At 41.0% G+C, this 12,482-nt stretch overlaps 1 protein-coding gene across 4 annotated transcripts in view; it reads left to right on the top strand.

Annotated features, from left to right (window-relative positions):
* Positions 1–11,697, top strand: part of sptbn2 (spectrin, beta, non-erythrocytic 2) — a 36,676-nt gene extending 24,979 nt beyond the window's left edge. For 2 of the 4 annotated variants that reach the window (XM_077591763.1, XM_077591764.1), the window contains 21 exons: positions 60–596; positions 904–1,106; positions 1,187–1,277; positions 1,862–2,008; positions 2,093–2,356; positions 2,463–2,687; positions 3,193–3,282; positions 3,401–3,810; positions 3,902–4,106; positions 4,607–4,981; positions 5,534–5,778; positions 5,860–5,998; positions 6,077–6,161; positions 6,241–6,437; positions 7,577–7,704; positions 8,165–8,240; positions 8,574–8,651; positions 9,341–9,516; positions 9,599–9,772; positions 10,153–10,195; positions 10,867–11,697. In XM_077591763.1, the coding sequence (XP_077447889.1) occupies positions 60–596; positions 904–1,106; positions 1,187–1,277; positions 1,862–2,008; positions 2,093–2,356; positions 2,463–2,687; positions 3,193–3,282; positions 3,401–3,810; positions 3,902–4,106; positions 4,607–4,981; positions 5,534–5,778; positions 5,860–5,998; positions 6,077–6,161; positions 6,241–6,437; positions 7,577–7,704; positions 8,165–8,240; positions 8,574–8,651; positions 9,341–9,516; positions 9,599–9,772; positions 10,153–10,195; positions 10,867–11,079 (4,101 nt within the window). In that variant the 3' untranslated portion in view covers positions 11,080–11,697. The remainder of the gene's footprint in view (positions 1–59; positions 597–903; positions 1,107–1,186; positions 1,278–1,861; positions 2,009–2,092; positions 2,357–2,462; positions 2,688–3,192; positions 3,283–3,400; positions 3,811–3,901; positions 4,107–4,606; positions 4,982–5,533; positions 5,779–5,859; positions 5,999–6,076; positions 6,162–6,240; positions 6,438–7,576; positions 7,705–8,164; positions 8,241–8,573; positions 8,652–9,340; positions 9,517–9,598; positions 9,773–10,152; positions 10,196–10,866) is intronic. The other 2 variants (XM_077591765.1, XM_077591766.1) reach the window with 1 other exon arrangement.
* The last annotated feature ends 785 nt before the right edge of the window (positions 11,698–12,482 follow it).

The raw sequence follows: 12,482 nt of genomic DNA, 5'->3' as shown, positions 1-12,482 counted from the left end.
CTCCTGTGTGAACTATTACAACAGTCAAAGTGTTGAACATCTTTTTCTTATTTGTACAGGGGAAATTAAATGACCTGCAAGAGGAGGCAAAAAAACTGGCCAAGGAACATCCAGATCAAGCAGGGGAGATTCAAGATCGCTTGACAGGGATACAGGAAGTATGGGAGGAGTTGAACGCCACCATGAAACGGCGAGAAGAGTCACTGGGTGAAGCCAGCAAGCTTCAAGGCTTCCTTAGGGATCTTGATGACTTCCAGTCGTGGCTCTCCCGCACCCAGACAGCCGTGGCCTCAGAGGACATTCCTACCTCTCTGCCTGAGGCTGAGAGCTTACTGGCCCAGCACGAGAATATCAAAAATGAGGTGGATAACTACAAGGACGACTATGAGAAGATGCGAGTGGTCGGCGAGGAGGTGACCCAAGGACAAACAGATGCCCAGCACATGTTTTTGGCCCAAAGACTCCAAGCCTTGGACACTGGCTGGCACGAGCTACGTCAAATGTGGGAAAACCGCCATAGTCTTTTGGCACAAGCGTTCGACTTCCAGACTTTCTTAAGAGATGCAAAGCAAGCAGAGGCCTTCCTCAATAGTCAGGTTAGAAAGATGCACTGTTAACAACTACGTTTTTTTCCGGAAAGACGTTACCACAACGATTCTAAAAATATCTGAAAGAGTACAGCTCATTAAAAACAAACACCAAACTTCTGAATCATATGCGAGCAGCTAGTTCCCCTTTTCTATGTGAAACTGAAATGAAAAGCCAGATGAACCCAGAAACATACATCTTTCCAAAACTATTTATTTTACTCATTTTATACTAAAAGACAAAGTCCAGAATAGCCGATATTAGATGACTCCATTTAAAAAGTGCAATCTTAGCATTTCTTTCCTTTCTTTGTAGGAGTATGTATTATCCCACACAGAAATGCCGACAAGTCTTCAGGGAGCGGAAGAGGCCATTAAAAAATATGAAGATTTCCTCACCACCACAGACGCCAGTGAGGAGAAAATAACTGGTGTTGTGGAGGCAGGGCAGCGCCTCATTAACGATGGCAACGCAAACTCCGACAAGATCCAAGAGAAAGTGGATTCCATTCAGGAAAGGTTGGTGCAAATTTAAAAGGGATTTAATTTTCTGCTTGTGAACTCATCCTATTTTTAATTTATTCTGTCATGTTGAATAGGCATTTAAAAAATAAGAATGCTGCCAATGAGTTGCTGGCAAAACTTAAGGATAACCGTGAACTGCAGCACTTCCTTCAAGATGGACAGGAGGTACAAATAGCCTACAAATCTTGATTAATTAATAGCCCAGGTGTATGTGTAGTAAGTAGTGTGTGTATAGTAGTAGTTAGTAAACAGTTTACTAATAACACCCTTTGATGACACTAGGTGTTCACTTCATTTGTACTGGCAGGATTAGACATCTATTGATATGTAAATTTAGTAGATCACATTAACCTAACTTGCATCGCAAAAGTCTGCTAAAGCTATTTTAAAATGCATTGTTCAGACAAATATTTCCACACAAAAATATACTTGTAAACTAAATTCTGAATGCATAAACAAAGATATTAGCTAAAGAAATAAATAATATACAGCCTAATGTTAGCTATAACAAGGAGCAGCCACACCATATTCACTGTTTTCACCTGAGGGCAATGTATCCTCCTGGATAAAAATAAATGCAACACTTTCAAAACAAACCATCACAATGCCACTCGAATTTTATGAGTAATTGAAGCTGCTAATTTTAATGTTAAGCTTTTTTTCTTACCATTATTGCGCGATTTAATCTAGTAATTGTTGTAGCACTAATCATGATACACAATAATACTGTTGTCAATATCCTTATTTAGCTAACATTGTGGATCAATGAGAAGATGCTGACAGCTCAGGACATGTCATACGATGAGGCTCGAAATCTTCACAGCAAGTGGCAAAAACACCAAGCCTTTATGGCAGAGCTGGCCTCTAATAAAGACTGGCTGGACAAAATCGATAAGGTGGGGCTTTTTTCCCCGTTACTCATCCAAATCAGTCAATGACATCGCAAATAATCGGAACAATTGTGTTGGTCTTCATGACAGGAGGGCCAGGTTCTCGTAGCAGAAAAGCCAGAGCTGAAACCTGTTGTTCAGCATACTCTGGAGGAACTCCAGCGTCAGTGGGAGGAGTTAGAGGGCACCACTCGCACCAAAGCCCAGTGCTTGTTTGATGCCAACCGGGCTGAGCTGTTCACCCAAAGCTGCTGCGCTCTAGATGGATGGGTGAAGAACCTGGAGGGTCAGCTGCATAGTGATGACTATGGCAAAGATTTGACCAGTGTCAACATCCTGCTCAAGAAGCACCAGGTAGGGACAAAGAACACGTTATATCGGTGATAAAACCGCTTGGGAAAATTGCATGTTTTCTGTTAAGTCAGTGATTGTTTCACGCTGTGTTTTCTCCCCTTTGTAGATGCTGGAGCACCAGATGGAGGTCAGGGAAAAAGAAGTGCAGTCACTTCAGTCGCAAGCCTTGGCTTTGTCTCAGGAAGATGCTGGACTTGCTGAGGTGGACGGTCAACAAAGGCGTGTTACAGACAGCTTTTCTAGTCTTCGGGAGCCTCTCGGACTGAGGAGACAGCGGCTACTGGCCTCCAAAGAGGCACATCAGTTCAACAGAGACCTAGAAGATGAAATAGTGAGTTGGGTTATAATGCATTTAATCTGGGATGGCATTATGTTTACGAGGGCTGTTGTTAGTTAGCGACTAACGTATCTGTAGCTATTTTGATAGTCGATTAAGCATTTAGAGACACTGTTGAACTCAAAATTGTTCAAACCTTTTTTGTGAGAGTCTTGAGAGAACCAATTCTGTCGTTTTTTTTAATCAAGTATTTACATTTTTGAGGAAAAAAAGGGAAGAAACACTCAGTTTATATCAGTTGTGGTTTAAAAAAAACAATATTCTCTGCCATAAATGGCCTAAACTTTATTTTTTTCATTACTTATTTACATTGAAAATAATAGGTGGGAACAGTTAATATCTTATTCATTAATTGCAATTGTAAAAATGGAATTTATTCTTGTTCATTTAAAATATAATGAACAGGAGGTTTATGTACAATATTTATTTTTGCAGACAACACAAATGTCTGTTCTTTAAGATTAAATACATGATTGTTTCTACTTTTTTTTGCCTATAGTTGTGGGTGAAAGAACGAATGCCCTTGGCAACCTCCACAGACCATGGGAAGGATCTTCCTACAGTGCAACTACTCATCAAAAAGAACCAGGTATTTTGGCTCTGACCCTATGTTTAAACCATCCACAATGAATGCTCTCTTGGCTATGAGCAAAGCACCGTCTGCGCAATCGACTATAAACCAATGTTGTTCTTTGCTTTTAAACTAGACTTTGCAAAAGGAGATTCAGGGTCATCAACCCCGCATTGACGAAATCCACAAACGAGGACAGACTCAAAGCCAGGTAGACGGAGAGCGGCAGTCTGTTCTCGAGGAGCGACTCGTCGAGCTGAAAGACCTTTGGGACCAACTGATCGGCGAGACGGACAAACGTCACGCTCGTCTGATCGAGGCCAATCGAGCCCAGCAGTTCTACGCCGATGCGGCGGAGGCAGAGGCCTGGATGGGCGAGCAGGAGTTGCACATGATGTCAGAAGAAAAGGCTAAGGATGAACAGAGCGCTCTAGTCATGGTTAAGAAGCACCAGAGTCTGGAACAGGCACTTGAAGACTATGCTCAGACCATTCACCAGTTGTCCAACAGCAGCCGATTGATGGTCACCAGCGAACATCCGGAAAGGTTAGAAAAAATCCTGAACATGTTATTTGGTATTTCTTTCATGAAGGTACCTTCTAAGCCACTCACTGTAATGGTTTGTTCCATTTGACAGCGACAGAATCACATTACGACAAGCACAAGTGGACAAGTTGTATGCTGGGTTGAAAGACCTTGCAGAGGAGCGTCGCGGAAGGCTTCAGGAGAGACTTCGTCTGACCCAGTTAAAGCGGGAGGTGGATGACTTGGAACAGTGGATTGCAGAAAGGGAGGTAGTGGCTGGCTCGCATGAATTAGGCCAGGACTATGAACATGTCACAGTAAGTCCTATTCCATCCCTGTTATCTATATTCTTTTGATTTCAGTGCAATTTGAAATAACTTCAAAGTCGATTAGGGCCAGTGAAGAAAAAAAGTGGGCAAGATTCTGACTTTATTCTCAGAGTTCTGACATTTAAGTCAGAATTAATAAAGTCGGAATATGGAAGATTAAAAAAAGACTCGGGCTGTGATAAATTAGATCAGGGATGTCAAATTCCTCTTTGTTTTCTGGCTATAAAGTTAGAAATCAAATGTCTGCCTTTTGAGGTCTATACAATCAGAACCTGGAAAATTTAGAATAAAGTCTAAATTCTGAGATTCTGATCCTTTTTTTCTTCAGTTGCTTTACTCCTCTTCCGTAATAGTTCGAAATCTGATTTTAAATCCTGAGAAAAAATATGAATTCTAAGTCAGATTCTTGGCCACCTTTTTTATTTCTTGAAAAGCCTTAATCTTCTTTCATAAAATATAGCTCAATTCATTATTTTCCACGTCCACAGATGCTGAGAGACAAGTTCCGTGAGTTTGCCCGCGACACCAGCACGATTGGCCAAGAGCGCGTAGATGGTGTGAACGGACTGGCGGACGACCTCATTGAATCGGGTCACCCGGAGAACGCTAGTGTTGCCGAGTGGAAGGACGGCTTAAACGAGGCCTGGGCCGACCTCCTGGAACTGATTGACACGCGCACGCAGATGTTGGCTGCCTCCTACGAGCTGCACCGCTTCCATCAGGACGCCATGGAGGTTCTGGGCCGGGTTAAGGAGAAGCGAGAGGCACTACCATCTGACCTGGGCCGGGATCTCAACACTGTGCAGCACTTACACAGACAGCACAATACTTTCGAAAATGACATTCAGGCTCTTAGTGGACAGGTAATTTGTTATTTTTTTGGGCTAATTTGGAGGCTCTGATTCCAAAAATGGCATTACTTTTCCTCTATCTTGTCACATTATTGAGGTAACTGCGTCACAATTTCCTTTGATTCGACACAGCGCACATTGGCTTCTAAATGTACTAAATGCTTTTAAATCAGCAATTTCAATGGTTATGTATCAAATCTAAGCACCAGTCAAATTAAACATTCCCTAAAATTCCTGAACTTAAACCTGGCAGCTAAAGGTACCTTGCTAAATTAAAAACACTACTGACAGTAAAACTTTTTAACCATTTTGTTATGAGCCATTTCATCAATTCAAATATCATAGAGCAGTGTAAAATAATAAGTTTCACCCAGATTGAATTTTGAATGAAATGCAAATATTTCAATATCTAGACATGATAGAAAAATAAATTGACTCCACACCTAAGGAATTGAAAAATGACAGGTTCGCTGAGGCGTAACATTTCGTTGTTCACCTGTAATATCTAAGAAGTGTTGGAGAGTGGAAATAATTAATCTCTCTACCTCCTTTTTTGACCCTTAGGTCAACCAGGTGCAAGATGATGCAGCCCGATTGCAAAAAGCCTACGCTGGAGAAAAAGCGGATGATATTAATCGCAGCGAACATGCTGTGAGTTCTGCCTGGGAGGGCCTTCTTGAGGCAGGCGAGTCCCGTAGGGTGCTCCTCCTGGACACTGTGGAAAAGTTCCGCTTCTTCAACATGGTGCGAGACCTCATGCTCTGGATGGATGGGGTCAACTTGCAGATCGACGCACATGACAGCCCCAGGTAAGTGCAGCATACAGTGCAAATACTAGATATTTTTCCTGCGATTGCTCATACCTTAATTCTGATGATTTTGTTTTCTAGGGACGTCTCCTCTGCAGGCCTCGTCATTGCCAATCATCAAGACATCAAGTCGGAGATTGAGACCCGGGCGGACAGCTTCACGGCCTGTATTGACATGGGGAACGCGCTCATTAATAATAATCATTATGCTACCGACGAGGTCATTTTCTTGAGCTGTGATTCACAGATTACACTTAAAAAAACAAAACAATTAAAAGTATGTTGTTTTTGCTTTTAGATCCGGGAAAAGCTTGCACAGTTGCAAGAAAAGAGAGAAAGGATCAACAAAAAGTGGCAGGACAAGATGGACTATTTACAAATTAGTATGTGACCGGGTCATAGTTTATACATAATTTAGCATTTCACGGATTCAAAAATTGTTCCTCTTCTCTTGCCGTCCAGTGCTGGAAGTATTGCAGTTTGGACGTGATGCCTACGTCGCAGAGTCTTGGTTGGCCGGGCAAGAACCTCTCGTGCGGACAGCAGACCTCGGCTCCAATGTGGATGAGGTGGAAAGTCTGATAAAGCGCCACGAGGCCTTTGAAAAACTTGCTGCCTCCTGGGAGGAGCGTTTTGTCCTGCTGGAAAAACTTACGACAGTCAGTATACTGAATTCAATTAAAATTGTGATATATATATGTGCATCTACGAAAGAGTCTTAGGGCCACTGAAAAAATAATGGTGGTTCGAGTTTAAAGTCAGACTCAAAATTCTGACTTAAGTTGGAATTCTGATTTTATCTCAGAAATCTGATTTTAAAACGATAATGCATAAAGGCATAATCTTGCCCACCATTTTTTATCTTCAGTAGCACTAATCCTTTTCCGTATACAGTAATAGCCTTGACATATGAGTGTCCCAACATATGAGAAATTTGAGATAGGAGTAAAATTCTGAGCAAATTTTTGCCTTGTTACGAGACAAATTTGAGATACGAGAATACGAGACGGTTCCCGATGCAACCGCCTTTGTTTAATATGGTTAAAAGATAAACAGTTAGCGGGAGATAGCGTGACCGAGTAGATAATCTGCGAAAAAGACAGAGGAATCTACATGGACTTGAAAGCAAAGCAAGCATCTGAAAAAGACACCAACAAAACCCTTTAAAGCGAGTCGTAGCTAGTTCGATAATTTTAAAAAACGAACTGGGATACACTCGGTTGTGAGGCACGGGGAAGCAACTTCCGACTCAAAAGCCGCAGTGAAATACATTAACACCTTTGCTTCGGTTATAGCACAACAAAGTTACACCCATTTTAAGTGTGTGTGTGTATCGTAATCGAAGTTCATTTAAGTTAAATTTAAAATATGCTATTGTTACGAGTGTGTTGCCGTCCAAGTCCCTCTTCTTTCTTTCTTTCTTTCTCACTCTCCTCCGTGCACTCCGCGATAAACGCTACTGTCTGTTTGTACTGAATAATGTGGCATTTTAGTATTGAACATCATAACCACTAGATAGGTATTTGTTACTTTGTGAGTAGGTGGTAAATTAGAAAAAGTAAAAAGATGCATTCCAGTGTGATATCCTGTTTTTTGGGTGTTTTTTCAAAAGGTGGGAACGGATTAATTTGTATTTAGTTCATTTCTATGGGAAAAATTCATTTGAGATATGAGTAAATTGACATACAAGATCGGTCCTAGAACGCATTAAACTCGTATCTCAAGGTATTACTGTAATTCCTCCATTTTGACAGCTGGAATTTAGAGATTAAAACGAGGTGCCTATTTTTTTTTTTAGCTGGAAGAGCAGGAAATTCAGAGGAGGCGAGAGGAGGAGGAGAGGGCCCGACGACCCCCCACACCAGCCCCTGTAGAGGAAGTGGCCCAGTCGGAAGCAGAAAGTCGTGTCCATGACTCTGCAGCCAGGTTAGCCAAATGTTTATTTTTAGTAGGGGTGTAACCGTACACTAAAATGTTATTTGGATTTAGTTTGTTTTTTGAAGTGATCGATTCTGTTAATTTTTGGTACAAAAACGCAAGAAAAAAATACTTGAAATGCTTTCATTTTCTAAAATGTAAACAATAAAAGCAAAATAATCAAAATGACCCTTTGGGTGATATTTCCAACGATTTCCTAAAAGTGGAAACTTCCACAGGACGTTGGGTCAGCACAGAGAGCCTCGCTTGCACTAACAGTAAAGTTAGTCATTTAAAAAAAAATACAGCAGAAAACAAAACATGCTAAACGGAAACAGTTGGATACATCCAGGTGAACTGTAACACCCTTCATTTTTTTTGTGCTAACATGAAGCTGGTTAGAGAGTTCACTGTGTGATGATATCTATTTATTTTTATTGTTTTATAATGTGCACTTTATCAACCACAGAACCAGTCTAGACCAGACAACGCTGAATCAGTCGGTGTCAGTGAACGGAGTCCACAGTGATAATGACACGTCACAGGTGAGAGTTATAAAAAAATATTTTTACTTTATACCTTGCAAGTGATCCAAAATATACCCATACTTTGAATGAAAACATTTCTTGTGTAGTACTTAATTTGTTTTTAAATCAATTGTATATAGTATAACTGTACTGTGTTAATTTTCATTGTTATATGTGGGGAAGAACATTACTATTTCATCACCATTGATGTTTAGCTCCAGTGGTCGTCGATGTTCAAGCCACATTGATTATTAAGTCTGCATAAAAGAGCAAAAAGAAAACAAGGCCTTGTGTTTTTAGTGAAGAAAGCGCTTCACACGATTTAACAATGTCCTGTTGCATTTTTACCAGCAATCGCTATCGCTATCATTGTCAGTTGGATCGAAATCAGAGGCTAAGCGCGTGTGTAAAGCAAAGCAGCCACAGCGTGTGAGTACCAGAACTTGGTCCACTTTGTAGCCTCTCCTCAGCTCCTGGTCAACTGCAGCGCCATTCTTTGTCACACTCATCGCTTTGTCTGTCATGTACATACATAAAAATCATTTATTTGTGGGCTCAATTTGTCAGCTATGCTCTTGGATCAAGTATTCATCTGCTTTCAAATACGTGCTCATATTGACCAGGACAGGAGTGACTGTAGTTTTGTGTTACGTACAGTATGTAGTGGGAATTGTCAAATTATTTTCTAGTTAGTTGTTGTTGTAGTCCTTCCCATATGTGACAGTTGCCTTAGCTACTCCTAGTTTGACTCGGCTATCTCCATTCACTCCAATCAGATTTTTTTTTACAAGGGGTAATGAATCAATATTTCCAAGCTAGAATATTTCTGAAGATATTTACGACCAAACGGGCGTTTTGGTTTCCAGGAAGTGTGACTAGTGTGTAATTGTGTGTTGTAACCGACTGTAAAAGTACAGCGAATCATGCATTCAGTGTTGTGATAACAGTTATGATGTGCAATTAGACAGATCTGCTCAACTGATAACATGATTTATAATTGATACGACTCCCAGTCGAGCTTCTCATGTCAACCTGTGAATAGCCGCTTTGCTCCTAGCTTCCTACATCAAATAGCACTTCTCTACATCTAGCCACTCATGTTCCACTCTGAATCGCAGGGCTCCGAGTCAGAAAACGGACCAGGTCGGGACAGCGGCTTGGCCTCGTCGCGCCTCGAGCCGCCGTCGGCCACGTTACCGGGCCGCGGCGGAGCCGAGTCTGACCCAGACACCATGGAGGGTATACTTTGTCGAAAACAAGAGATGGAGTCGCACAGCAAGAAGGCAGCTACCAGGTAACGCATGCACTTTAACTTTAACTGTGTTTTTTTTTCAATTTAGCTGTGTGGTTATAATCGCTTGTGTATAATCTTATAGGTCATGGCAGAACGTATACTGTGTCTTAAGAAAAGGAAGTATGGGTTTCTATAAAGATGGAAAAAGTGCTACGAATGGCATTCCTTACCACGGAGAGGTCCCTATAAGCCTTGGAGAGGCTGTTTGTGAAATTGCACATGGCTATAAGAAGAGGAAACATGTATTCAAACTCCGGTGAGTGAGGAAACTAACTTTGGATTTACTGTATTTCTGAAAACAATGCTTTTTAAAAAAGAAAAAAATACAGACTTTTATCCAGAACATTAATAATGTATGTACTCCTTTCAACGTTTTTGAAGGAGGTTTAATACAATGTATTTTCTCTTATATGGTTAAAAACATAACTGTCATGAACTATGAACTGTCATGCGTGTTAGCTGGAATTCAACCAGTAGATTCACAAAGTAATAAGTGACACAATGGCACTGATGCTATTGAACCAAAACATTTAGCAGGACTGAAAATGAATGTTTAAAACCTAAACATGTGCAAAAGAGAGAGGGAGATGATTTTTCTTTTACTTTAAGCTGATGTTGTGAATACTGTGCTCTCAGGCTAGGAGATGGAAAAGAGTACCTGTTCCAAGCAAAGGATGAGGTAAGATACATGAACTCATTGCCATTAAAGTTGATATGTGACCCAGATCTGCCCTGAGATTTGTTTTTGCATTAACTACACAGTTACTTTGGCATATTGCCATTTACAAAACTAGAAACACAACCTTCCCATCATTAAAACAGCTTTATTGTTATTTTTTATTTTTTTATATTTTGATTGGGAATGTTGGCAGCAATGGAAGTCAAAACAGATTCAACGTCTATCGCTGTCAATCGCACTGAAAGATGATCATTCCGTGACCGGACGTTTGGTCGCCCGGACGTTTGGTCGCCCGGACGTTTGGTCGCCCGGACATTTGGTCGCCCGGACGTTTGGTCACCCGGACGTTTGGTCGCCCGGACGTTTGGTCGCCCGGACGTTTGGTCGCTCGGGTGAATATAATTTTGAGAGCTGGTTTCAACAGTTGATATTTAGATATTAAACTCTCTCTCTCGTGAATATAATTTCGAGAGCTGGTTTCAACAGTAAACTCTGTCATGTTGTCAAACGTCCGGCGACCAAACGTCCGGGCGACCAAACGTCCGGGCGACCAAACGTCCTGCGACCAAACGTCTGAGTACCGATCATTTAATGCTAGTCAAATGCAACATGGTAAAAATGTTGTATTTTTGCTGCAAATTGTTTGATAAAACGTCTTTGTCTACCCAAAGGCGGAAATGAGCGCCTGGATCCACTCCATACTCAGTTCCATTCCATCGGGATCGGGAGACTCGCCGGGGGGGCCGCGGCCGATCAACCGCGCCATGACCATGCCCCCCATCTCTCCCGGCTCAGTCGATACTGGCGGCGTGACCATGCGCAGCAAAGACGGGAAAGATAAAGATCGGGAGAAGAGGTTCAGCTTCTTCGGCAAGAAAAAATGAGACTTTAGTCAAAATTCTGAATGGAACCGACGTGTTTGACTGACCCATGAACAGAACGAAGCAGGAGAAGTTCAAACGACAGATGCTGGTCTCAGTGCAGCCCAGAGGTGCACCGCATTTCGACAGCTACTGAAAATGTACTGCCCGCCCCCCACACACACTTTTCCACCCTCTGGTTTTATATGTCACTTTCGTCTTGATTCACCAGTATTTCTCAGCTCAGTGCAACATCTCTGGAAATCTTCATTTTTCCACAATCATTAAGACCACCACTTTGTTTGAGAAGAGCAAAGAGGGAGGAGACATCCCATTCATCTCATGCATACAAATTGGGTTCTTGTGATGGATAAAAGGTCTTTTTGGGGGGGGGGAACAATCACTATCCTGCTTTTGAGCTTGATATTATTAACCTGACCAATGTTAATGCTGTTCTGGTTATTTATCTTTTGTTATTGCTGGTTTGAAAACTAATGATCTGATTATTCATGTTGTGGAGAGGAAGTAAAACTAGTGGAGAATGTTGGGCTTATTCTGTATGTATTATTATTATAAGAATATATTTTAGGAATGACGGTACTTGAGTTCTTTTTTAATAAAGCTCTTAATTTTAGCAGCTTGCAGTAAGTGAACACAAATTAAATTGGGAAAATTACATATTTAATAAGTAGTTTAAATCTTTTTTGTATTGCTCATTTTGCCTGACTTGATTATCATTGGAGTGATATTTTTTGCTTGATTTGTGATATTTTTTTCCTGTTAAAAAAATGAGAAAGTTAGTTTTGCTAGTGAATTGTGGTGATGTGGATTTTGCACGTCGATATTACTCTTCAAATAACGACCTGACAACATTTTGGTACTCAGTGCGGATAAAAATAGGACACCAATTCCAAATATTACTGGATATTTCCAGTGATAAATGCTTATAGTTTACTCAATGTAAACTGACACAACTTTATGTATTATTATTTTTTCTAAATATTCTGTTTCAATCAGCTCTCTAGCATTTGGAGGCTTCATGGATGACATCACATGACAGGTGATGAAGGAAATGTGCTGCCAGAGTACCGCCTTACTTGTAAAAGATCTCCCTGGCCCCATTCCTAAACCTACATACCCTTTATCCAAACGCTTACCAAAATGAGCTTTTACAGTTTGGAGGTGAAAATGTTTTAATGTAATCTAATGCTGTGTTATATACACTGTAGGTACAACGCCCAACGGTGCGCTCAAACATCAAGGTCCTAATGAGGACATATTTTGAATCCTCAAAGAATATATTTGTGCTTTGTGGCATGATAATACTGTAGGTTTATCTGTGTATCACCACCAACCCCATCATTGTGGATTCATGCTGAGCTGTGATTGCTTCATTTTCAGGGTGGGACAACAATGTTCTGTATAAT

The sequence above is a fragment of the Stigmatopora argus genome, chromosome 22 (assembly GCF_051989625.1).
Source record: "Stigmatopora argus isolate UIUO_Sarg chromosome 22, RoL_Sarg_1.0, whole genome shotgun sequence".
NCBI lineage: Eukaryota > Metazoa > Chordata > Actinopteri > Syngnathiformes > Syngnathidae > Stigmatopora > Stigmatopora argus.
This window is presented reverse-complemented; position numbering and strand designations above follow the sequence as displayed.